The following is a 27,945-nucleotide window of genomic DNA, read 5'->3' on the forward strand; positions in this document are numbered from 1 at the left end:
TGTTTGAATATAAACTTAATCATATTTTGACTATGTCTCTCTCTGAAAACAGCAACACAAAAGCAAGACCCATCTTATTCACTTATCATATATGTTGAGACTGCAGTGTGGATCTTCTCTTAAGGTCTTTTTAAATGTTTAAAATGTTTTCAGTTTAAGTGAGGAAGTGCATTAAGATTTTAAAAGTTTCTAAGTATCTTGCAGAACTTGATGGGTATTTGACAGAGAGAGAGGAACAAGAAAGTGGGTTAGAGCAAAAAAAAATCTTCCACACTCTTGTAGTTATGGAAATAACATGTTTTGTTCCATCAATGTGTGCACTTTACATTATTCAGCACAAAGCTTTGTAAAATAAGAATCCTGGGAATATCACAATATAAAGGGGGAAAAGGTACAAATAACAGCTTCATAAACTGAGAAATGTACATAAATAAATCATGCAGATGGGGGCAGTTTGCTTAGCTGGCAAGAAACAAAATATGGAAAATCTGCTTGTTAAACAATAACCACAGAGTGTGCTTTTATGATGTGTTTTTTTCCTCTTCACCACAGTAATTCATATTAGAGGTAGAAGCGGTTGCATGTTAAATAAAATCATTCAGCATTGTTCTCACATTGCAAAGAGCTGACTTATGTTGTTTTAAGATGCCTCCCATTAGAAAGTAAATATTTGTCTGATGTTACACATTTCACAAAATTTAATAAAGATGAACTGTAAATAAAGTCACAGGCAGATTTCAGACAGTTTTATTAGCAGATTGTTGAAAAGGAGGAGGGGAAAAAAAGAGAAAAATTAAATACAATACCAGTAAACGTGGTTCTCACATTGAAACCAGGCTCAAATAACTAGGCTACCATAGAAAAATTTTCCAATTCTTGCATTATGATGTAAAAACAGATTTTTGTACAGATTTTGTACAACAAAATTCATAATAATTTTTTTTCTCATTTTTAGAAAACTTTAAATATATAGATAAAAATAGACAATTTTCATAGGTCCTACATGAAGATGAGAATGTTCTGTTCCAAGGGCTTGCATAGAGCGCAAAGGTGGTTATAATATAGAACAACTAGACATTAATATCTCTTAAGATTACAAAAAAGCATTTAAACAATAACATGAACACAACATTTCTTCATAATCTAGGCAAAAGGAAAAACCTTTGTGTGTAACTAAAGAGGGGCAAAAGGAACCCAAATTCATCATACGGTAGCATTTAACGAACTGTAATATTTACACTTGTTTTTAGTAAGATATACTTCTTTTCCTCATTATCCTTAGCATTTCCTTTATGTAGGTACCAAACCAAACGATGATGCATACCCAAAGAGTCTGGAAAGTATACACTTTATGAACGATTAAGCCTACTTACAGGTGACTCTCTGCAAGGAGCAGGAGCAATGATAGAGATGCTACAGATTTCATTTGTAGATATTTTTTTTTAATTAACAAAAAACACCCCTCTTTTCTCTCATATAAATAATTTAACAGTTTGCCACAAAGTCCATCTAATGACAGCTGTTAACCCTTTAATGACTGCACTTCGGGGAGGGGGGGGGAGAACCACTGTAGTCTTTTTATTATTATTAACATGTCTATTGTGAAGTATCCTGTAACAATGTTTGAATGACAAAATGGTCCCTAATGCCTCTTTTAATTCCATGGGGTGAAATGGTTTTATTTCTCGATGTAAAATCACGAGAGACCAAAAACAGGCAACAAAAAAACCATTCCGAAACACTATTACCAGGGCAAAATAAGAATTTAAAAACCACCAAAACCAGAATTATTTAAATTTGGACAGCGGTGTTGTTTTGACAGTCAGCATTACTCCAGGTGAGACATTTTACACATCAGTGGTTCCGATTACGTTTTTATATAAAACGTATGCGTATAAACATTGAAGAGGAAGAATGTGAGCGCGAAGGGTGGCCGTTAGTCAACAAAGCAGTCTTTAAAGGGGTAACTTGGAGTAAAGATAATTTAGGATGTAATAAGCACTGTGTCACAGCTTGCTTCCAGTTATGAGCACAAAGGTGGAGAACAGATATCATAGCATTTATAAAGACAGTAAAAATAACACGCAGCCAGCCTTGCTTAAGACAAGGCAGGCAGGAAAGACAAAAGACTTCAACTTTATCACTTAGCTCTACGTGGTATTGGACTGATAACATCAAGTGTCTGTTTAGCCTCTGAGGTTTCCCCCTCCCCAGCAAATTTGACGCAATATGACATTAACATACAAAAATATTTCTGGCGGGTTGACTTGCTCTTGAGCCACAATTTACTCTTAAAAGTGCTGCCTCACAGCACTGACCAATATACAAATAAAAGTGGCTGTCATCCCCAGATCCCGTTCGTTAATACTGTGACTTCAGGACAAATATTTACATGCCTGCATGCGTTAAAATCAGAAAGGTGTCGTTTGGACCAACAGGGTGACAAAAACATATTATCTAAAATTGTTGTTTTCCTAAAATCTAGTATTCTACGGCATACATAATACCTTCTGTGTGTGGTTTGTGATTATATAACTGTACATTTGACCAGCAGTTTCAATAAGAAGCAACATCTTGTCACTCCCCCTCCCAAACTACTGCCAGGTTAGAATCAGAAATTATAACAGATCTTTAATCTTTACTTAGAGAGACTATTGCAAACAGTAAAAATTACTTTGTTTACATTCTGTACTTCTTTTTTTCCACCCAAGATAAAATTGTTTTGACTTCTTGTAATGTGTTGGTCTTTTGAAAAGGATATTGGGGAAATAGGTCTTTAAAGGAAACAATACTCTGTCCTAGAATCGAAGGGGTGGTGTTGGTGTAACTCTTTTGTTTGTCTGTTCCTAGTTTATGTTTTTCGGAATTTTCTTATGCCTCTTTTGGAAAGATTCGCTTCTATACTGTCTTGCTGGTTTACATAATAGTCTTTTAAAAGTGGGCACTGTGGAAGTTTTGTTTGATGTGCTCAAAGAATCGGAGGAGAGTCGAGGTCCTACTCTGGCCATTCTGTACAAGGAAGTGTCCATAGGCAAATTTCTTGTTAGCTGGCTGTTGAAGAAGTGTGCTACATAAGTTGTAGAAACATTCTCTGCAACACGGGGAGAAGTCCCAGGAAACCCACGGAAGATGCCCTTTCCAAAAGTTATAAAACCTCTGCACACGGATACATGAAGTGGCCAAGTTGCCTGAAAAGCACCTTTGTTTTTGCAGAACTTGCAAACTGGCAAATGTCTCGCTGCAGAGTTCTTTAAACTGTAGCACACAGGTCTTCAGCTGGATATGTTCAGTACATGACAGTAGTTTTCAAATAAAGTCTTCCATCTAAAATATAAATAATACAAAAAAAGTTTGAAAGTGCTTTGAACGTTGCTCTCACCTTGTAATGCTGATAACATTTCCTGCTAAGCAACTTCAAGTCTGGCGGTATCTCCTCAAAACTTCTCCAGTCTGACTGCTACAACGCTTTCTAAGTGACTGAAGTTGTAAAAGAGTTCATATAGCTATTATAACACGGGGAGAAACTACAGGGACTCCTGTGGATTTTGTTTAACATTTAACTGTGCTAAAGGAAATTACTTTGCTATGGCAGGAGCAATGCTATTCATATGTCCTACATGCTCTTACCCAAAAATACAGATCATGATGCAGGAGAAGTTCTGAAGAACAAAAGACAATGAGGATTGGGTGACAAGTGAGGGAAAGGGAGGATGAGCTAGTCTGGTCTGTCCCACCCAGTCTTACTAATCAGGGATGGTACCTAATAGTACACTCTTCCCCGTGGTGAATACAGTGAACCAGCCAGAGCGTTATTCCTAATAATCAGGCTAGTAGCCCACTCAGAGGAATGGAATCACTGGATACAACCAAGGAAGAAGCAGACTGTCAGGGTGCTACTGCCGAGTTGAAAGATGCTTTTCTTGCACCTGCAGCTCCCTGTCCATGGAGATGCTAGCTTATGGCCATTCTTTGGATTTTAGGTGTATTGTTCAATGTACATACAACAAAATGCCCATGTCCACTTGTAGATGTGAATACAGAACATCAGTAAAGAACAAAATATTTAATAGATTCCATGATTCTAGAATTTTTGCTCTCTATGTTAATTGTCATTAAAATATATACAGTGGTACCTCGGGTTAAGTACTTAATTCGTCCCGGAGCTCCGTTCTTAACCTGAAACTGTTCTTAACCTGAAGCACCACTTTAGCTAATGGGGTCTCCTGCTGCTGCCGTGCCGCCAGAGCCCGATTTCTGTTCTTATCCTAAAGCAAAGTTCTTAACCTGAAGCACTGTTTCTGGGTTAGCGGAGTGCGTATGTAACCTGAAGCGTATGTAACCCGAGGTACCACTGTATATTCTTCTCCACCTTTGGCTTTCAAATACAAAAGGGATATTTATGAATTATGGAACATGAGAGGACGACCGTGCATGAAATCAGCACTGACATTGTAATAGTTTTAACCTAGCCCCCCCCCCCGTTTTTCCCCCTCCTAGGGGAAAGTTAACCTGATTCAGAAGCACAAAGAATTGCATTGTGGGTTGAGATTTTATGCCAGAAAAAGACAAAAAGCAGAGGAGCTGGTATCTCTCCCTAATTCAATGTGTCTTCTCTAGAGAAAGTAACCATTTCCTGGTAGATAAGGTTATGGAATCGGATTTAGGTGACTTGGATTTGCACCCAGCTCAGCCATTTGGATTGTCTGTTTCCATTGCGTATATGCCACGTTTTCAGCATTGCTATTTTGGTGTACAAACCAGATTATAAATGTAACAGTAAACCAAGAAAGCCCCCCCCCCCTTGAAGGACTTACACTCTGCTTCCAAAGCGGGATGGACTGATTTAAATCAATGTGATTTAAGCCACCCTAAAACAGGCTTAAATGATCGATTTAAAACATGTTTCTTGTGGGTATTTGATATATTTCCTAGCCAGTGATGCATATTTCTACATCTTAACTTACCACTGTAGCATCAAATCTACCTAGGAGGGTACAGGTTTCTCAATCTATAGAATAACTTTTTTATTAATTTTAGCAAATTTTATATGGTACATAGCTGATTTCATAGTTTTCTCTGTATGTATGTCAAAAGAAGGGCCCTGGCTATTCATATCAATTACAGAACTGTGCTTGTTAAAAAGCACGTACAAAAAAAGGAAGATACAACAGCACCCAGGTAGGCGCCATGCAATAAATGATCATCCCAGGGATATACAGAAAACATATAAAAAATCTGATTGAACAGGAGGGGAAATCATTTTAAAAAATAAAAGATCATCCGTTTTTACCTATTCCATTATGCATATACATATCCCTAACTGGATGAGAAATGGCATACGCAAATTAATGTTGTGGTAAGAATCCCAGTAATCAAAGCCGTAATCCCACCAATAAATTGTAGAGAAAGAGCTGTGTAAGGATGGGTTGAGTCCTCTTTCCCCTTCCCTGCTAAACAGCTGATTGGTGTAATACTGACTTATGTTTGATCAGAAAGTGCTCTTAGTGATACATTCAGGAGTCTGGGGTTGTGGCCCCATGCAGCAATCCGCATTTGTAACTGCTGATGGATCCGTTTCACATTAACAAAACTATTAGACTGAAAATTCATAATCTCAGAATAGGGAGAGGTTTTAGTCAAAAAGTTGTGCATTTCTCCCCTGCCAGATACTGTTGATGCTTTAATTTTAAAAAGCACTCCAAGATGTAAGGCTTTTGAAGTATTTTTTAAAAAAACAGACTTCATTTCATTCAGCTTGTGGGAGGGAGGAATCCAAGCAAACAGAAGTTACAACGCCTCCTCGCCTATATTTTCAATGCATCCTTTTCGTTACTGCAGCCGGCTTGTCTTAGCAATGCTTCCTATTGACATTGTCACAGATTGGATTTCTTGTCTGTCCTTCTCACTCCTTTTCATCACCCGCTTTCATAGAAACAGGCCCTCCGTCCATTTTGCTCCTTTATGTATTACTGCCACCCTCAGCCATCTGAAAGATCCTCTCAGCTCTCCAGCAGTGGTCTACCATCCTGGCTGCTTCTTCGGCTCACATTTTGACAAGCCCTATTGCCTTATTTGTTCATTCTGAGAAGGCATCTAAAACTGAAAACTGAAGCTGCAAAGCTTTTAGATAAACACTACACTTCCCCAAATAAAGGGAAAATAAAGGGGCAAAAATATTTGCAAGGATCTGAGTGGGGGGAAATCCATAAACCTATCAAAGCTAGTCTGGGAAGTATTAAAATTGGAGGGGTTACATTGTTTGTTTAAAATATGAAGCTGAAAATAAAGGCTTTCTGGACCAGCTTTTGCTTTAGCAAGATATAATTCTTCCACATGAATAAAATAGAACAAAGCTGTTGTTTACTGCTGTTGGAGACTGTATAGTATTTATCAGAATTTGGTTATCTAGAATAGGTAAAAGCTAATGATTACAGACACTGGCTGTAATTCCTGTACCTACGGGTTAAAGGTAGTCTACATTCAGTCCATTATGTTTTATTTATCTGTATTGGGTCTCAAGGAACTGTTTGTATCTTTTGTCAGGACAGAAGCTTCTAAATCTACAGGAAGAGTGAGTATATTTTTCAAAGCCTGCTACGCGAGGCCTTTTCCACCATGAATGTCAAAGAGGGAGAAACAGCGGGGCACATTCTGAAAGACGACGTTTGCCAATATTTATGTAGGACTGGTTTCCCTTCCCTTCCAAAAAAAAGCATATGCTTGCTGCATAATCTAATGAGCATAGATCAGGCCTGCTCAACCTGTGACGGTTCAAGATAATCCACCAGCAATGCAAAGTCAGCCACTAGAGAGGACTGAAATACTTGCTGTTTGGGTTATTTGCCTTGGACTACATATAAATGGGTGAACTGTCAAGCAGCTGGCAGACCACGATGCATGTTTGGTTGGCGAGTTGCATCTGGTCACAAGTTGCTCAGGCCTGACACTGTGGGTAAATATCACTGTCAACCCGTTTATCTGTGAATCATAACATTAAAAGCATTTGCAATGGCAGCATGTCTGAACTCGCTTTTAAAAAGTTGTAGGTAGAAATGAAAAAAGAGACAGTGCACGTATTTTTGTAAACTTAAGAAAATAATAATAATAATAATAATATTAATAATAATTCAGCTTTATGTGAAGGTTTTGATTCCAGCCTATGTTAAGACTCCTTCATAATATAAATATGTCCTGATTAATTTATTTGAATGGTGTGCTATAAAATATGTCCCATCTGCCACAAATCAGCCGCATTAATGATTAAGAGCTCAAATCCTTTGCTTTTCTCAGCTTCCCATCTTCATCCATTTGCTTTGCTGCTGGGAGCATAACTTTCCCTTTCTGTGTGACGACAGTAGCAATCCACCAGTGGCATTTCACCATTGCCAGGTAAACAGTGCAAGCGTTGTGTGCGAGGGGGACTGATCTGGGTGGATAGGAACATGTTAGGGGGAGCTTGCGTATTTCAGGATCAATGAAATGTCCCCATAGCTCTATTTACTTTGCTATTCCATTTTAAAAAGTAATGTTATGCCTCTTTTAAGTGTGACTTTCCAAAGTGGTGTAAAAATAGAAATGAAAGAATAAAACAAATAATCCAAGCCAAGAACCACAGAGCAGCATAAAATAAATAAATAGTTGCTAAAATCAATTTGCTTGGGGCAATTAAAAAAGCATTGGGTCTTAGCCCTAAAGCTTGACAACCTGTGCACCAGGTAGCCAGCCCTGGTTTTGTTCAGTTGCTAGTCTATCGCAGCTAGGACTTCCACTGGATATATCAAAAGAACGGCCTTTGTCAGCTTTTTAGCATAGAAAATTGATGTGGAGGAGGAGGAGGAGGGACCTAACTTCAGAACCTTGCTCCTCATCCTCATCCTGATGCGCTGATGTGCCTGCAGTTAGTGGATGAATGTACAGCAACTCTTTACACGTGTAACTCTGCAAAGCATCCTGCAAAGCGCCTTGCATCAAGGGAAGCCTGTATGTTTCCATGCAGATAGGTCTCCTTAGCTTCATTGTGCTGATGAAATATACATCAAATAAAATGGAATAAAAACAAACCTGCTCACGTACGTTAAAGGATGTAATCAAGTGCATTTCCTGTTAGGAAGAAACTCTTATTGAAAAACGGCAGCTATTTTGTTTCCTCAGAAGATTATTTTTTTTTGTAGGCACCTGTAATCTAATGAGGTTTGCCATTTTTCAAAGAACAGCTGTGCCCAAACGCACACAACCCCTTCATCCCAATGTTGATAAAAGCATCTCTGATCCACAGCTCAAGCAGTTTTAAATTATATAACTGCTGGGTTTATTTGTTTTAATAAGATAGGGCAAGTGTGAATCGCAGTGTAATCCTAACCTTCCATTCAACATGGTGTTTTAATAATTGAAGGGAAAGGAACAAGAACAATAAAAAGGAGACAAGGACAAACAAATGGGGGATGATTCATGCAATGTTTGATAAGGCAGCACCGGGAAATCCAAATAAAAGCAAGTGTCTTGCAACAGATGGAAGGGATCTTAGACAAACTGTAACCCTTATACAAAACACTTACTAGGAAGTAGCTTATTAGGGTGTTTAAAAACACAAACCAAAAAAGACTTGCCCTCATATATCTTGTTTAAGATGTAAATGCTGTTACACAACGAATCCTTTGGGGACGTGTTTAAAGTGAAGTTGATACATATTCAGAAATTTTGAAATGGAAGAGATCATCACTGTGTTATTTCTAAACATTGTCTTCAACAATTTTTGCTTGGCAATCCTGTACATGCCAATCCTTTGTTATGGCAAAGTTTGAACTCCTAGCTGGTACGTATAAGGTTGTTTCATACTGAGTCAGATTATTGTTTCATCTAGTGCTGTCTCCTCCAGGTGTTGGTCACTTCCTGGGAGTCAGAGAAGGTATTTTTCCAACCCTACAAAATTATTAGCTAGAAATACCAGGGACTGAACCTAGTTTATCCCCTACCTAGTGAGGGGCTAGGTAAGGCTTGGGAAACCAGACAAAATAAACACACTGTAGATCTCTGGCCACAAATCTGTATGTGAACAACAGACCTCGTGTAATTAAGCTGAAAAAATAAATATTCAGATAGGGGTGCTAAATGAATCCAATGGGCTTAATATTTTGTAAAACAGAATATGCTGGAATCTTGCTGAAGATACTGTGCTGGATACTCCTGGTGATAACTCATACCTTGCCTTGTCAGAGTTCACAAAAAACACCAGGCATGGTCCACACAGCTGTATTTCCAGCTCCAGTGCTAATTTTAAAAACTTCCCCATGAACTGTGCAACTGTCCTCTTCCCAGTGTCAGGCTGGGTCACAAATACGTTCTTCATATTTTTAAACAGGTTCGTGGACCATGGGTACTGGTTTTGAAGATGTGACAATATATATTAAAAAAGAGAATTTTTCTGCTGCCTGGTGAACTTGGCTATCACTTGTTTTTATCTGTTTCAACAGAACAACAGCACTTCCCGGAAAATGAGAAACAAAAGAACTAGTTACTTACAATCACTGAACCTGAATTTCTAAAGCACTGCATTCCGGTCACTTCTATTAGGAGAAGAAGCAGGGGTGGGAAAAGAGGAAAACAAGGGAAAAAATAAACAAATGTCGGAGTCAGACATACTAGACTAGGAAGTCATTGCTAATTATAATCGGCTTGGAATCCTTTTATCTCTTACTGGGTTCAATTTGCTTTGCATCCAGAAGTTCACCAATTGTACAGAAATTCCGAAGTGGGTTCATTTAGAATTGGTGGTAGTCATATTCCCAGTTAAAATACATATAGTTCCCAACGTGCAAACTGCATTTGTTGAGCAGAAGTGGCAATAGACCATTCTGGTATTGCTGAATGAATGTTGACTCAAAAGATATTGTGATGGCAAGAAATGAATTTGTTGTCCGCAGAAAGGTTTATGGCTTTATGCAAAGAAATAGTGAGAACAAAGTTGTTTCTTAGGTGAATGTGATAACTTTTTCCAATTGGGAGCGGAGAGGGAGATAACCTCAGTTGCTCCAATGGAAGTCCTTGTGTGGACTTCTGCTAGCAGGACCCATTAGCTGGATCCAGCCCTCTGAAATTAGAGACCTAAAGGAAACACAAATTCCTATGTATATCTCAGGGAGTAAGTATTCGTAGCTGTATATAGTGGAGAGAATATCTTTCTTAGACTTTTTCTGCCTCGTTTGACGCCAGAGAGCAAGAAATACGTGCAGAAACTTAAATCTGCCTAACTTGACATAGAAACTTTAAGACGATTCCATTGCACCTTTTAGAACAACTATGGAAACTGATGTAGAGCAGATCATAAGGATACATAGCTAATAGCAACGCAGTGCATCTCCGATTAGATTTTACAATGGGATACAGTAACGTGAAGCATTCTTCCCACAATAAAGTGATGGCTTGCGACCATGGTTACTATCTGCAATGCTTTTAATGTCCTTCACTAGAGCTTGTAACATGAATGGAATTAACTTATGTCATGACTGGGCTTGCCATTTATTAGCTACAATTGCACATCTCTCTCTCCCCCTTCTCATCCAGTTTGCAATGAGGTAAAACAGATGCATCTCCAACACACATGCAAATGCATATGTTGTATATCTGCGTTACATTGCCAATTTCCCTGTCAGTACTTTGAACAGTGAAGGCTTTCCTCTCTTGTAGTCTGAAGGACCTTATGAAGAAGGGGGGAAATGAGATTGGAAAATGTCTGCCTGATGGCACACACTCTTGAGAGTCTTGTCCTCCCTGCTTTGAACTGCAAGGGAGCTTTCCATTTACGTATTTTCCAAACCATTTGCTTTATGCATTTATATACATATGCGCATAAGCAAATAGTTTAGAAAAATAATGCATTCACTTCAAATGGTAAGGGTAGTGGAAGAGGGAATGACCCCCCCCATTGTTGACGTAGTGATGATACATTCCTCCTTCCCTCAGCCTTCAGACTGATAATAAGGCCTAGATCTGGGAGGACTGTACAGTACATAGGCAAAGATTCTGAAAAAAGTTCCATCATTTTCCATCAACTGCTATTACACACACACACACACACACACACACACACACACACACAGAGCCAACAAAGGTATGACTTCTCTCACTGTGAGGAACATCCCTTTCTTGTCATTTGAAGAATCCTAGGGTAAGGAGGCTACGTGCTTCATGTCACCAATTTTTCCTCTAAAGAGAATATATAGCTGTAACCAACTTCAGGATAGTGTAGGAATTTGGAAATGGGCATAAGAAAATAACTACCACTGTTCCCTATCTTGCTTCACTTGTTAGTTTTAGCAGACTCTTAGTCTGCTAAGAGTTCATTCAATTTACAGCGTTATTGGTTCAATGATGTTGTTTGGATATTTTCTTCTAAACTTTTACTATTTACTTTGATTTTAATGTTTATTTTGTGCTGCTCTGGGACCCTTGGTTGAAGACAACAAATTACCTTACATAAATAATCAAAACATTTACTCAGATGAAAGGTCCAGTATATTCTCTGGAGCTTACTCCCAGGAAAGTGTCCACAGCAATACAAATTGCATTGCATATGCCATGTGCCCAGATGAAGCCAGAACTGTAATATCTACGACTCCAATGTCATATCTATAGAGCAGCCAAAAGACAACAGTATTGCTGAATACAATAAAAACAAAAATTAAGTATGAATTATGGAAAAGACTTGTTGCACACTGTTGTTTCTAGTGCAAAGGAATGTGATTGAAAAGCACACCTCTCTTAATGCAGGGAGTTATTTTGTTCTTGTTTGTTTGTGTTTTCCCACTGATTGTTTATAATAAGGAAAATAAAGAAGTCAAAACCTCAGGTGTCTCATAGTCTAAGGCCAGTTTTGCTATCCTTTATATGATACCTTCCATCACAACCTATGCTATTATGCTATGGATGTTTTTCTATACGAGTTCCGAGATAACATCTCTGTTTTTAATAAATAAGGATGGCAAGAACATAACAGAAAAAAATGCTGAACAAACTGTATCCCTGTCAGTGAGAGCCAGGCTACCCAGTGTCTCAGAATGGAGGATAGGTTTTGCTCTCACAGAAGAGCATGTGATTTTTATCCTTCATTGCCGTAGCAAGGGAATGAGTGCTGTTATTAGCTGCCGTGATGCTTATTTAGAGATGCTGTATGATATATGTAATAAGATATGATGTTTTGTTGGTGGGTGTTGGTTGGTGATCTTAAATCTCAAAAAAAAAATATTTTTTTTTAAAAAAAGAGAGAGATGCTGTATGATAATGTTATGAAATGGCAACCTGAATTTCGCAACATACATTTTAGTTGTGGCAATTTAGCATCCTTAGAAAATGACACTCAAGTACTGGTGATTAACCAAAAGGATATTGGAAAATAAGGCCAGGCTTATCAGAAACCACAAGAGCTGTATTACTAGGAATGAGCTGATGTTTTGAGAGATGAAGAAGTTGCCATGGTCTTTGGTGAGTGTGTTGATGTAAAGCAAGCTGGTCTAGGTGAAGCCAGTGTAAAGTTGCACCAGATCCAAACTCCGTTCAGCAACAGGGCTACTGCTGGCTGAGCTTCCCTATGCCTGGCAGAGGGAAAGCAAGACTTTAAAACAGTGTTTGAGTTATGTTATTACCGTAGATTCCGGTGTATTAGGTGACTGGGCGTATAAGACGACCCCCCAAATTGGCAGCACCAATTTGGGGGGTCGTCTTATACGTTTCGGGGACGCGGGTGGCGCTGTGGGTTAAACCACAGAGCCTAGGACTTGCTGAACAGAAGGTTGGTGGTTCGAATCCCCACGATGGGGTGAGCTCCCGTTGCTCAGTCCCTGCTCCTGCCAACCTAGCAGTTCGAAAGCACGTAAAAGTGCAAGTAGATAAATAGGTACCGCTCCAGCGGGAAGGTAAACGGCATTTCCGTGCGCTGCTCTGGTTCGCCAGAAGCGGCTTAGTCATGCTGGCCACATGACCCGGAAGCTGTAAGCCGGCTCCCTCGGCCAATAAAGCGAGATGAGCGCCACAACCCCAGAGTCGGTCACGACTGGACCTAATGGTCAGGGGTCCCTTTACCTTTTACCTTATACGCTTCGGCAGCTTCGCTGGGCAGCGGGCTCCACTCCGCGCCAGGAGGAAGCCGCCTAGCAAAGCTGGCTTAGCATCGCTGGGCAGCTTCCTCCCGGCGCAGAGCCCGCCGCCCACTGCAGCCACACCTGGCGTATAAGACGACCCCCAACTTTTTAACCTTTTTTCCAGGGTTAAAAAGTCATCTTATACACCGAAATCTACAGTACCCTTTTAAATTTATGCTGGGTTTCCAAGTCATGTGACTGAGCTGAATGACTTAGGATCAAGCCTAAGACTCCTCTCCTCTGGTCCTGAGCGCCCCCCTGCCTCTCTCTCCCCCCCCCGAATGTTTCTTTTCAGGACTTAAAATCTGCTGGGCTTGGCTTAGCCAGCTTGGTCCTTTCTGAGATGGGATGGGGGAGATAAACCAACATATTTCCAGCTGGGGCATGTATGGGAGAGTTAAACTGACATAGCCCAGCTGTAGCAAGAACCTCCAGGCTGATCTGCTGGATACAAACTCGCTCATCCCTGTGGCCAAATGATTGCTCCTTCAATATCATTTAACTATAACTGGGCTAGTATTGCACTGATAGCTGAACCCAGGACTAGCTTACATTGATGCAAAAAAGATGCATGGCAATGGCCCAATTTGTTTATAAATGCAAACATTAAAAAGAAAAAAGAAAGCAAGGGGGGGGGGAGGAGACCTCAGTGGTGCACATAAGACAATTTATTGCCTAACATGTTTAGAATATTTCAATTCTTCCTGTGGGCAGCTCTGATTTAGTCAAAATAATGATGTTGTGGGAAACAGTTTTGGTTTCTCTTTGAAACTACTTTAAATGCATTAGGCAATAAATTGTCTTCAGTGTAGCTTTTAATGTGTTCTTTCCTTTAGTTGCAGCTTAGCTGGGCCATAATATGACCAGGCTAGCCAACAGTTAGAATCTGAAGGTGAAATACCAATGATTAAACGACAGGCAGAAAATGTTTTAAAAACCTAAACTAAGCCTGGTATTGTATGCTAGCCCTGAGTACCTAGCACATATGACACGTCAATAAATACAGAATCACTTCTATGATGATGTAAGTAAACAGAAATTTTATGATGAGTGATTTAAAGAATTTCAGGATTACTATAAACAACAACAAAAATTCAAGAATGCAGTCTGCTATAGCAATTCCTTTGGTACCTCCTCCTTTTGCTCGACAAGATATTGCTTCTATGGCAAGTGTCCATTTTTAGGGAGTGTAACTGCAATAATAATGTTATACATCTAATAAGTGTGAAGCATGCAGAGCATAGGATTTTCCTCTAGGGTATTTCCGTTTTAAGACCCATTTTAAGGTAGTTTTCAAGGGGTTCTTGCCACTGAAAACTATTTATACAGTGCAATCTATGCATTTCCTCAGAACTACCGTACTTTTCCGTGTATAAGACTAGGTTGTTTGGTTTTTTACTAAAATGTTTTAAAAGGAGGGGTAGTCTTATACATGGGGGCAATATCCCCCCATTTTCTTAATTTTGAGCCCCCCAAAATAAGGGGCGTCTTATACATGGGGGCGTGTTATACATGGAAAAATACGGTAAGTCCCACTGAGTTCAATGGTATCTACTCCCAAGTAAGTGCATTGATAGGATCGCAGGTTTAACAATTCAGACTTAGCATTCAGACAGGCAATCTGATGGCAAGACCTGCTGGGATGAGCAGCTTAGGATGCAGCAGAGCTTCAGCTCAGCCAGCTGGCTTGCGGCTCAGCTTTGCTAAACCAGGATTGCCGTACTTTTCCATGTATAAGACACCCCCATGTACAGTGGTACCTTGGGTTATGAACTTAATTCGTTCCGGAGGTCCGTTCTTAACCTGAAACTGTTCTTAACCTGAGGTACCACTTTAGCTAATGGGGCCTCCCGCTGCCGCCGCGCCACCAAAGCACAATTTCTGTTCTCATCCTGAAGCAAAGTTCTTAACCCAAGGTACTATTTCTGGGTTAGCGGAGTCCGTAACCTGAAGCGTCTGTAACCTGAAGCGTCTGTAACCTAAAGCATCTGTAACCCGAGGTACCACGGTATATTTTGGGGGACTCAAATTTAAGAAAACAGGGGGAGATGGCCCAGAGTTGTTGAGCTTTTTTGGGGGGGATTACCCATCACTGTTGAGCTTCTGGGGTGGGGGGTTGCTTAGGCTTAGGTTTGGGTTTAGGCAGCTGCTGCAGCTGTTCTGCTGCTAAATGGGGTTTGGATCTGGTATAAGTTTATGCTAGTTTAATTGACACCAATTTGCTTTACATCAGGTTCCTGTGCACTGGGATGCTCCCTTTAACTCTCGCAAAACACTGAAAAGATGTCCACTGAATATTAGTCTCCAGGCTCTGAGGAGCTGGGGCCCACCATTAACCTTCATCTGCAATAATAATAATCTAAACTGAAATGTATTTTCCTTGCTTCTTATGTTTGCTTGATTGACATGTTACACTTTTATCTGTACACCTGCATTTTTAATGTGTGCAGTGGGCCTGGCCCTGGGACAAATATTGAGATTAGCGGGTGCAAGGGTTAGAGGAGAAAATGTGATAGATAAATAAAAGAGATGCTTTTTAGTTTGTGGTAATTCTGTTCTTTTACAATACCTGCAGCTATTTGTGCTTCGCTGTCGCTATATTCATTTAACGACTCCACTTATTTGTATTAGAAAATTTCTGTGTAGATAGTCTATATAATTCTCTGCCTCGTATAGAGACAAGAGCATGCATAATAGGTAAAGGATAAGCTCTTTCTAAAGCGAATTATTTGGTCCTAGGGACAATTTAAAATCTCTTTCTATTTACAAGTGCCACTCTCTCAAAGGTGTTCTTGCAGAGATCCTGCTTCTGTGCCGTATTTGTTCAACAACAAGACGTGTCTGCCATCTGTTTTTAACATGCTGCTCTACTAATTTCTGAGTTTTCGAACTCTCCGAGCAATAATTTTAACCAATCAACGTGTGGGAGGCATTTCCATATGGGGCACAAATCTTGTTGCGCACCTCTATTGAAGCAACTTGTTTTCATTGTCCTCCAAACCCACAACTGTTTGCATAGTTCAAGTATGGGTTTATTATTCTTACAGCGTTGTACTTATCCTTGAAAAATGAATCTCCAGTTCATAAATCTTATTATGCACTATGTTAAATTTTGTATAGCAGCAATTTTGCATTGTAACCATCTCTTTGCTTTCCTCCATTACTATCCGCTACAATATTAACTACTTGATACATTACCTTGGGATATAGGTGGCCCCCTTCTCAAGTAATAGCCTTAACCTTTGCCTCTGAAAGACTAATCACTGTCCTTTTAGATCCATAACTTTTATAGAAATTGCTTTCTGCAAAGCACTTCATCACATTTCATCTCCTAATGCTCTCCTATTCTGATTTTAACACTACAGCTTTAATATTCAGCATGGTCTCATCTTTTGAATTCTCCTCCATACAAGACGGTGCTACCATTACTTTAAATGAATGCTTTTACTGCACTTGATTATGACCTATCCTTGCAATCATGATGTTTAAAGCTGTTTATTCTATTAGAATACATGTAGCTGGCTTTCCTCTGTTCTTGGTATTTCAATTCTGTTAGTTCTGTTTTCCCCTTCTGGTTATGTTTTACAGGAGATAAAAAGATAGGTCTTGCAACTATATTCACAAAAATAATTGTATTGATTTCAGTTAATTCCTAAAGAGGGACCACAGTTCAGAAAAATGAACTTGTAACATTTGATAGAGCAAGAAAATTTTGGGAAAACATTTAGCACAATATTTTTAGTTTGCAGCATTATCATTGATTTGAATAGAAGCAGGATTGCATCTTTATTTTTAAAAATGTTCCTGTGGCCCAAGTGACTCAGAATATATAATAACGTGTGTGTGTGTTTTCAGATGTTGTGAGCCTAAAGAGATTTTTCTGAACACTTCAATTATAAAAACATTTAAAACATACAAACTTGCGCAACTTTTATTTTAATGAAGATGAGAAGTTCATTAAAGAAGATAAATATTTCATTAGATGTTAAATAAAACAAAGAGAATTTTTGGCTTCTCTCAGCACAAAATTCCTTTGAAAGATTAATTAATACATGCAAATTATGCAAATTAGACCCATGCAAATATTTTATGAAGACAATTAAGGGAACCATTAATTACTGCTTTTTTTTGCTTCAGTGAGATTCATTCATTTAATTTTAATTTCACTTTAACTGTTCTGATGTATAATCTTGCAGCTAAGAACTTTATCTTTCCTGGTGGGTCACTTAAACTTATAAATTTCATCAAGTGAGCAGCAACCAGAATCTGAACAGATACTCTTTGGGTTATGTTCAGTATCAAGAGAAAATTTTGACACAATGCACTTCGAGGAACTGGGAAACTGAAAGAGAATGTGAGCTCATTCTTGGACAAGGTTCAACTGCTGAAAAAGCAATTAATTTGCTTTGGCTGTGCTAATATAGGGGAATTAGAAAGTGTGACACAAGACAAATAGAAATAATTAGTTCTCCAAAATGATGTTCTCATTAATATGGTTTGAACAGTAGAAATAAAAAAACCAACATTATTGTGGTAAATCTGCATTCTCTCCCTAGCCACAGGAGTCAGAATAATGCAAGAAACTGCATTTCTAAAACCTTTAAAAATCCCCGTAGTATTTTTTCCCCTTTTGGAATTTTTCTAAAAGCATACAGTAGATCTGATTCTTCAATTCCAACAACATTTTCCAAAAGGATTTATGATTGAAAATGTATGTTTGCAGAGAAGTAAATCCTATTGTGTTCAATGAGATTTACTCAAAGGTAAATGTGTACAGGATTTCATCCTTCTGTTTTAAAGTGTGAATTGTCCCCTCCCTCTTTCCCTCCTCTCAGGCAACATACCTCACCCCACACAAATAAAAACACACTGGTAAATCCCAACTGTGGTTTCTGCATTGTTTATTTAAATCAAATTTTATGGGATATGGTAGGTGATAATGCATAATGTGCTTATACTGTCATTTAAGCTGTGGTAGAAGTAGCATTATCCTATCAAAAGTTTCCCTAATGCCCTCTTTTATATTTGAGAGCATAAAAGTTTTCTCCTTACTGAGTCTTTAAACAGGCAGGTACTCAGGAAAGTAATTTTTCTGCTGTTTTACATATTAATGCTTGTTGCCCATAGGAGCAGGTGAGGATTCTCTCATGGAACAAATAGTGAAAAAGCGAGCTTACTCGGGTTACAAATAAAGCAGTAAAAGGCGATGTTAGAAAATAGTGACCCTGTTAGTGACAGTTCCTGTGATCAGCATTTTCTGCTGCAGTTCCTATGGCACTTAGCATTGAAATTATCTGTCTCCATATTCAAGCCCTCTGGCTTAGACAGTTTCAGACACATGCTTAAGGTGCTATTGTTCATGAAGCCCTAAACCACTTGGGGCCAGGCTACCTGGGAGACGGTCTTCTCTCATATAATTTGTCTGCACACTGAGGTCAGCAGAGGCTCTTTTGGTGGTACCCCACCTTCCGAAATCCATCCCCAAAACACTGGAGAAATGGCCTTTACCATAGTAGTCTATGTGGGCCCAAAAATATGATGTGTGGCTGTTAAACGTACCTGTTTATCCAGGTGTTTCTTGATTCTTGCACATAAGACCAGCTATTATAGCCTCTGCTGAATGTTTTAATGCAATTACCAATATTACTTATTGAGGTTCTTATGATTTCTGTGGTTCTGTTGTTTTACGGTAATAATCTTTATTGCGGTCCAACATGGATTCAGAATAAAATACAGATTCATACAGACAACCCCCCAGGGAAGGGAGACCGAAGCGTTATTTGTTTAGTCATGGGTATGTTGATCTGTTTTACAGTTGGATGTTTTATATAAAGTGGTGTAAAACTAAAAACATACCCATGGTTATGTCTGAGTGAAGTAGCCACACAACACAGGTGTATGGCTGGTGTACCATGAGAAGCTACTCCAAATGCTATAACAAATAAACAGTGAACTTGAAATCTAAGAAAATACCCCCCCCCATAAAGAATAAAGGTAAAGGGACCCCTGACCATTAGGTCCAGTCGTGACCGACTCTGGGGTTGCGGCGCTCATCTCGCTTTATTGGCCAAGGAAGCCGGCGTACAGCTTCCGGATCATGTGGCCAGCATGACTAAGCCGCTTCTGGCAAACCAGAGCAGCGCACAGAAACGCCATTTACCTTCCCGCCGGAGCGGGACCTATTTATCTACTTGCACTTGACGTGCTTTTGAACTGCTAGGTTGGCAGGAGCTGGGACCGAACAACGGGAGCTCACCCCGTCGCAGAGATTCGAACCGCCGACCTTCTGATCAGCAAGTCCTAGGCTCTGTGGTTTAACCCACAGCGCCACGTGCGTCCCCATAAAGAATACCTTTATCTATAATAGCCAATTAATGCATATGAAATAATTGATTGGGGGAGATATAAACTGGACTTAAATAAATGCAGATGATAAGTTCATAATAATCAGGGAACTTTTAAAAGCACCCCAGTAAGCAACAGAAAGAAAAGAAATGCAATTAGCTTTAAGCCAGAGCTTGACAGATTTATGAGTCAGTATTTTGATGAGTTCCTCAGCTAATGATTCACCAGTCACCTACAGAGGTTAAGAAATCCTTTTGTTCACTGAAGTATTTTTTCCAACCTTCTTTGAAGAAATCGGGTCATGAATTTCCTTACTTACAAGCCACGCAAAGCTGAGCAGCCTTAGAACAGGAAACCGCTACTGTACTGCAAGGTGGAGAGCCTTTGGCCCTCTGTAAATTGTTGCAATTCCCAACTCTCATCAGCTCCAGCCATCTAGATCACTGGCCACCAGGGTTGGTGGAAAGCTCCATCCAGCAACATCTGAATGGCCATAGGCTCCCTATCCATGCTGTACTGGTATCTCCTCTCTTGGTTGCCATGAAAGCTTAGATCAGCCCGGTCCAAGGCAGTTTTCATGTATCGCTTGGAATATCTCTTTTTCAGCCTTTCCTCTCGAAATCCTCCCCACATGATTCACCTACCGACATGACTGCACTGCAAAGTTCAGAAGGCACTGAAGAAACCTGAAGCTTAATGCTGACACAATGTGAGCAGTGGATGGCAATGTCACAACATATCCATCACCTCTACTCATGGGATCAAGGGTGCTGAGATCACGGATGTGGTATTTCTGCATCACCATCTACCAAACTATATAAAGTTGTCACTGAATTTTTAATGGGAGAAACAGTTCTTTTTGTCCAAAATTGTCATGCTTGGGACCTCAACAACTAGCTTTTCTGTTGAAAACTTGAAGTGTTTTCTAACATTGTTCACTGTAAAAATAGGAACATTTAGACCTTTTTGCATTCTAGAAGTGGAAAATCCTTTCTGTATTATTCTCACAAGTTTTTTTTTAAATCTATATTGTACTGCAAAATTCATTTCCTCACACCTTCTACTAGTAAGCTCAGGTGATGAGTGCTACCAGGATTGTAGCCAAAGCAGAGCCATTGAGAAACAAGAGGAAGGTATAACTGTCAATATCCTTAGCAGAACATCAAGATTTGCAGAAATACAAAAAAAGAGGCTAAAAAAACCAGCCCAGTGAGGACCAAACATGGTCAATAGACTTTGGATGTAGAGCGATGATTAGAAAAGAAAAATGAAATAAAAGTTATGGGGAAAGTGAAATGCCCTTTTTGGAAAGAATGGCTGGCTGCAATCCTGAACATAGGAGGGAGTACTGTTTCAACCTGTATCCAAAGAAATTGAATTCTATGTGTTTGAATGGAAGGATCAAAATGTATTGACATCAGAAGGCTGAGTACCCTACATACTCAGAGATACTAATGTTTAATGAACATAATGCAGAAAACAGCCTGCAAATCTATCCTCCTTTTGAAATTGGTGAATGAATGATATGGATGTACAAATAATATTTGTCACAAATTATATAACAACTCCTAATGCAGTGATCAGCAGTGCTAACATATGCATATCTACTCAGAAATAAGTCTCTTAGAGTCCAATCCTGGGCTGTGTCCTAGGTGAGCAAGTATAGAACCAATAGTTCTCCTTATGAAATGCATGGTGTGACCAACATTCTCATTGCTCCTGAACATTCCACTTGATTTTGCCCATGCTTTTGTATTCATTTTACACGTTGGTTATTTGAAAATTGTTTAAGAATACCATGTTTGAGAAAAGCTTTCAGTAGATTAATCATTTATTTCACAAGTTATTTAATTTCATGCATCTCCAGGAAAGCCAAGTTATAAAACAAGATGCAGGTTGGGCTAACTGTGAAACATTTATGTCTGCAACTTTAGAAATTATTTTGAAAGAAAGTGAAATGACTAAGTTAGCATGCTTTAAGTTTGCTTTCTTAGGTGATAAATAGAATGACTGTCTAGTTTAAAGGTGTAGCTAACAATGACCTATGAACACTATGAAACAATAGCCTATTTATAGGTTACTGCCGGCAATCAATACCACCTTTTGTTTAACTTAATCAAAGTTGTCTTTAATTGATTAGCTTGGGCTGAAAAGCTGCCAAAATACCAGAGTTCAGTGCCAAGCGACAGGAAGCAAATTTATTATTGTTTAGTTTCTGTGCACTGCGGTAGAATTCCACTGTTTATTCTTGGTTGAGAGAAAAAAATGCAGTATGAGAGTACATAATTAGTGCATGTTTTCCTACTGACTATTTGGGTATCAATTATAAAAGAGACAGACAAACCAGAGAATGTTTCAAGGCCATAGACTGTGCTATTAGTTTCTGTCTCCATTCTGAACCTTTTAAAAGCGTTCAACATAGCCCCAAAACAAAACAGGTAAGCATAAGGCAACTGCTAGAATTAATACAAATAACGTTTTCTAGAAAAGAGCTACAATTCCTCACTCAGAGCTGCAGGCGGCTAGGACAGAGCAATGGGGACAGCCCCATTTACTCAGCTTTGTTGCCTACCAGTCCCATGAAGCAGGCAGCAGTCAATTCTTTTGACCTTTCAAGGGACTTTTTTTGGAGGGAGAGTTGCTCTCTCTTGGGCAGAGAGAGAGAGAGGAAGAGGAGTATGTGGTGTGTGTGTGTGTGTGTGTGAGAGAGAGAGAGAGAGAGAGAGAGAGAGAATGAATATGTGGTCAGCATCTGTATGGGGAGTATGGCTTGGCCATTTTGTCTCTTTTCCCTGGTACTGGGGAATACTGTTGTCAGACAACAACAGCATAATTTTTTGCAGGGGGGGTGTGATTCCTGCATTACAGGGGGTTGGACTAGATGAGTCTTGGGGTCCCTTCCAACTCTACAATTCTAAGACCCCTGCAGTAGTTGGTTCTGTTGCAGCTAAAGAAGTCTTATGATGGGCTGGTGAAAGGATGTCAAGGCCCACAGAGACTATAAGGAGAAACTGAAGCCTTCAAATATGAAACAAAGATCAGAGGTCTAGCACTAAGGCACACTGTGATTTCCCCCAAAGCCCCCCCTTTCTTGGTGAGAAGCAAAGGAAACGAAGAATGAGTGTTACTGTTTATCTCATCTACATTTTATGGCCTTATAAATCCTCTTTTCCCAGAGTCCTAATATCCATCAAAGCAGGGAGTCAAATCATTAAAAATCTGAGTTCAGAGTAACATTTTGTTCAATGTACTCTCTTGCCTTCCCTTTGATAAACTCATAGTTCATTATATAATTGCCACCTCGTTTTTTTTTAAAAAAACCCCCCACACCTCATATTAGTATTAGCTTGTTCTGACTTTCCATTTAAAAATGGTATGCAAAGAACAATGGCCTGCATCATATTAAAAGTATGTATCATATTAACATAGTATCATAGTAAAAGTGTACACACACACACACACAAGCACCTCGGCTTATGTTACCCTCGGGTAGCGTAAACTTCGGGTTGCGAAAGCGGCAAACCCGGAAGTGTTTCACCGCACACGCATGCGCAGAAGCGGTCCCTCCAGTTGTGGAAATCTCAGGATCCAACCGGAGCTCCAGAACGGATCCCGTCCGCAACCGGAGGTACCACTGTATATATATATATAAATTTTGTTGTACACTACCCTGATTTTATTTTATGAGGGGTGGTCTACAAATATTTTATACATTAATTAATCAATGACTCTTGTTGTTTTGATTAAAGGGGGGGGGGAATACTTACAATTCAGCTCACCTGTTCTCTTTTTGCATCTTTGCACTTGAGGTATGGAATCTGATGTGAATTATTGCACTTCAAAAGTTGTTAAGAATGTATGAGCATGGCCACTTTAGAGTGGGATGGTTGATCCTTCAAATTATTTGCATTTCAGGTCTCTCTGATAGATGACTATTTGTTATATCAAAGGACTAGCAGTGGAATCCTATCCATGCATACTCAGAAAATAAGTCACTGAATTCAGTGGGGCTAAAAAAATTACAGCTCCACAAATGATTGAAGCAGCCATCCATTCATGCTGGTGGCTGGCTGCTGCTTTTTGGTGATAGGAGAGGTCCTCCTGAAAGTGAATGGCCACTAGGGGTGCTGTTACACCCCTAAGTACTAGTTTTTGGAAATGAAGCGCATCAGGGTAGGGTAGAGTTTCAGTTACAGCCTCCAGGCAGTTGGGAGGTGCAGGGCAAGGTTGGAGCTGCACTGGCATACTGGTGTAGGAGGGCCAGATTTGCTGCACTGGTGGGCCCATGAATCCCAGACCTTGCCACCACCTTGGTCCTCCCACTCTTGGCAAGTGATGCTGAGGGGAGGCTATTGCTGCAGCTCTGCTACACTGGTCAAGCCAAGTACACAGGAATACACAGTTTGATAGTAACTTGCCTTTATTTTGAAATAACATTTGAATGCTAAGATCTCCAGCTTTCTCTGTGAGATGGCTAAGTTTTGCTTGTATAACAAGGTTGCTGCCATGAAGATAGAGAGACACCTTACTTAGGTTGTGAATACTATGCGTTTTCTCCAAATAAGAGATGTAATAAGACAATCCGAACTGAGCAGCTATCAGGCAGCCTATGTGTGATTATAAAGGCTGTCGGTTGTCAGGTTTGCTAAGCATATTTGTTCCGTATAAACTTTTTCTTTTTCAAAACTAGAGTATGTTTCTTTGTACAATATAAATATCACTGTCAGTTTTATTAATTTATTTATTTTAAAAGGAAAGAGAGGGAAGCTTTCAACTATAAGACAAGTATGTTGCAGAAGAATTGCACACAAACAAATGCTCATTTACTCAGACTATTATACTCATTAGACTTGTTTAATAATAGATTAAAAGGACTGCAAATCCGTTTAGAAAACAATTCCGTTTACTCTTTCAGTCAAGTGGCTGAAGATTTATTTGAGCAATTCTTATGTCTGCTAGTGGAAGCTCCTGGCAAAGTTTGGTATAAACCTCTACCGCCTGTTAACAGCTTCTAACCAACCTGTCTAAAACATAGTCCTCTCCTTGTACCTCCTCCTCCTTGTACCAGTACGGACACCTAAACTCCTTGATTCACTGAAGTTGGCAAAAGTTGGCGAAGCTATTTGCTTTTCACTCCTTCTCATGCGGTTGGGACAAAGAGAATAACTCTGTCAGGGGTTAATTTGTGGGCCAAATAACTGAAATTTGATGTAATATGAATTAAATGGCACCACTTAAATTCTTCAGTATTCTTAGCTTTCAGTGACATATATAGTGGTACCTCGGGTGACAGACACTTCAGGTTACAGACTCCGCTAACCCAGAAATAGTACCTTGGGTTAAGAACTTTGCTTCAGGATGAGAACAGAAATCGCGCGGTGGCAGCAGCGGGAGGCCCCATTAGCTAAAGTGGTGCTTCAGGTTAAGAACAGTTTCAGGTTAAGAACAGACCTCCAGAATGAATTAAGTTCTTAACCTGAGGTAACACTGTGATGCTAAGCAATATTGACTTAGGGTGAACAAGTAATGCCGAGGCCCCCAGAGAGGATATTGTAGCTGCCTTGATTCTTCTCCAGTGATTCTGCTGCTGCTCTGCACTGAGCTAACACATGGTTTGGCTTAGCATGTTGTCCAAATCTGTGCTCATGGTTTAGTTCTCCCCAGACCAAAACATGAGCTGTAACATAATATTGTCCTATGGTTTACAGCTCATGGTTTGTCTAGGAAAGATAAGCCACAAGCCCAAGTCTGGACAACATGCTAAGCCAGACCATGGCTCAGTGTAGTGCAGAAGTAGAACAACTGGAGGAGAAGAATGTCAGAAACACCAAGTCTCCTGAAATTAGTAGTCCCCCATCTTTTTTTTTACTGAAGTATTTATAAACCACACACTCATAAAAAATATCAAGGCAGCGTACAATAATATATGCAGGTACAATAAAACATAGGATACCACTAAAAAAATTAAAATGAGAAGTAAAAAAATGATTGGTCAATCTTTAACGAAAACGCCCAACTTCTAGATTAAGGTTCTGAAGCACAGAGGCTTCAGAAACAGTACTTGGTTATATCGCCTGACTTCAGGGTTACGGAACCTCCCCTCTGTATATAATATTTATTTTCCCAGCTCCTAGGATTTGGAGGAAAGAGTCTATTCCTGGCCTGGTGCTATACTTGGTGTCATTATGCTAGTATCTGCGTATGTCCCCAGACATGAGGTTGGCAATTTGCATGGTGCCATCTACCAACAAAGGGCAGTGACCTTTTCATATGCCATCTAATCAGCCATTATGGAAGGAGATGCTTCCTTTGCCTGTTATACGATGTTGTAGAAATTAGAACTGCACACGTCACTGCTTGCATCAACTTCAGTAAAAGGTAAAGGGACCCCTGACCATTAGGTCCAGTCGCGACCAACTCTGGGGTTGCGGCACTCATCTCACTTTATTGGCCGAGGGAGCCGGCGTACAGCTTCCGGGTCATGTGGCCAGCATGACTAAGCCGCTTCTTGCAAACCAGAGCAGCGCACGGAAACGCCGTTTACCTTCCCGCCGGAGAGGTACCTATTTATCTACTTGCACTTTGACGTGCTTTCGAACTGCTGGGTTGGCAGGAGCAGGGACCGAGCAACAGGAGCTCACCCCGTCGCGGGGATTTGAACCGCCGACCTTCTGATCGGCAAGAACTAGGCTCTGTGGTTTAACCCACAGCGCCACCTGCGTCCCATCAACTTCAGTACGAATGCTCAATAGGATTTAAACTTCCAGGCTATTAGAAAATGCAAAAATCAAAATGCTGCAGTGGCCTGTTAAGTACATAAGATGATCCCTGCAGGGTCAGACCCAAAAAATAACTAGTCAAGTATCCTGTATCTCACAGTAGCCAATCAATCGCCTATAAGGGGTGGTACATTAAGTAATGCTCTATATATACCCGTTGAAATGAAATTTGCAGGAGGATAGCTACAGTCAAACTTAATCCTAATACGACGAAAGCGTCGACACATCCTCTTTTGATTTATTGTTCTGTGCTCTTTATGGGGCAATCTCTAGAATCAGCAACTACACCACAACACAGTAGCCTGTTTCCAGACAGGAACTGGACCCAGGCATCATATCAAACCCGCTTTGCCACAGCTTATTTGCACTGGCTAGCTGTTCGCAACTGCTTCTAGTTCAAGGGGTTGAACATGAACTTTAAATCACTAAAGCCTAGGCCTTTAGTGTCTGAAGGAGCATTTTCTTCCCTAATCTTTAAGACCTACTGGTGAGGAAAAGCCTCCTTCATTTTGACAAGCTTCTCTAACACACTCAGTATTTCAGAACCAAAAGATTAATGACTCTTGGTAAATAGGCAGCTGTCCTATCAGCACTCTGATTTATGTGTAGCCAAGAGAAATAACATATATGTCCCATTATTCCATGCTGAATATATTTATGACAAAGAGACGATGGAAGCTCTTTTCTACCTAGCCTCCTAGATTATAATAACCTAGAGAAGGCAGGAGGTCGTTTTCAAATCTATCTGATGTGGTCAGGTATCTCCCAAGCATCCTTCTAATGTCAAAGGTCAGAGAGTATCATATTCATTGATGCTGCTTGTCAAAGTGCATATGGTTCTCCCTCTTATCCTCACAATGGCCCCATGTGAGGTGGATTAGTCTTAGAGATAATGAATGGCCCAGGGTCAACTAGTTGGCTTCATGGCCCAATGAGGATTTAAATCCAAGGCTGTCTGCTCAGTAGTAGTCAGAGATACCACTACACCACTCTGAATTTGGTCCTGAAGTAACATGCTTAGGGCTTGGCTGTGAAGATGGCTTCAAGTAGGGAGCATCACACAGAGAGGAAAGATAACTAAACGGGGAATTCAAAACTGCTGTATGTATTTTAGACATTTTAAAAAACTCTTAGTCAAAGACAAGAGTTACAACCAAAGCATGTTATTTGTGCTTAAGTTCCACCTGAATCACTGAGACAAGTTAATTCCTTCTGATTTCAGTGGGATCAAAGAATGACTAACGCTCTCTGAATTGGGGTTAATGGGTTTCAATATGTTTAATTCTTTGTTGAAATGTGGCCAATTTTTTTTTCTTCCTGGAACAGGAGAACAAGAAACAAAGTTCATGAGATGATATTCCCTCCCTGTGGAACGTCCTCCCTTCATATGTCAAGGAGATAAAGGAATACACAACTTTTTGAAGTCATCTGAAGGCACCCCTATATTGGGAAGTTTTTAATGTTTGATGTTTTATTATGTTTTAATATATATGTTGTAAGCTGCCCAGAGTGGCTGGGGAAACCCAGCCAGATGGAAGGGGGAATAATAATAATAATAATAATAATAATAATAATAATAATAATAATAATATAATGTCCTTTGAGCATTCAGACGTAATAGAATTTTAAAAAATGAAGAGTCATTGAGCTAATATAGTTATTTATAAATTTTCTGGAATTCAGGCAAT

At 39.7% G+C, this 27,945-nt stretch overlaps 1 protein-coding gene across 11 annotated transcripts in view; it reads right to left on the reverse strand.

Annotated features, from left to right (window-relative positions):
- Nucleotides 1-731: 731 nt before the first annotated feature.
- DACH1 (dachshund family transcription factor 1) overlaps nt 732-27,945 on the reverse strand; it is a 354,384-nt gene continuing 327,170 nt past the window's right edge. For 8 of the 11 annotated variants that reach the window (XM_083610651.1, XM_083610650.1, XM_083610658.1 and 5 more), the window contains 2 exons: nt 9,520-9,563; nt 732-3,324 (listed from right to left, as the gene is read on the reverse strand). In XM_083610651.1, coding sequence (XP_083466777.1) covers nt 3,307-3,324; nt 9,520-9,563 — 62 coding nt within the window. In that variant the 3' untranslated portion in view covers nt 732-3,306. The remainder of the gene's footprint in view (nt 3,325-9,519; nt 9,564-27,945) is intronic. The other 3 variants (XM_083610659.1, XM_083610654.1, XM_083610652.1) reach the window with 1 other exon arrangement.

The sequence above is a fragment of the Podarcis filfolensis genome (genome assembly GCF_964270895.1).
Source record: "Podarcis filfolensis genome assembly, chromosome: 4".
NCBI lineage: Eukaryota > Metazoa > Chordata > Lepidosauria > Squamata > Lacertidae > Podarcis > Podarcis filfolensis.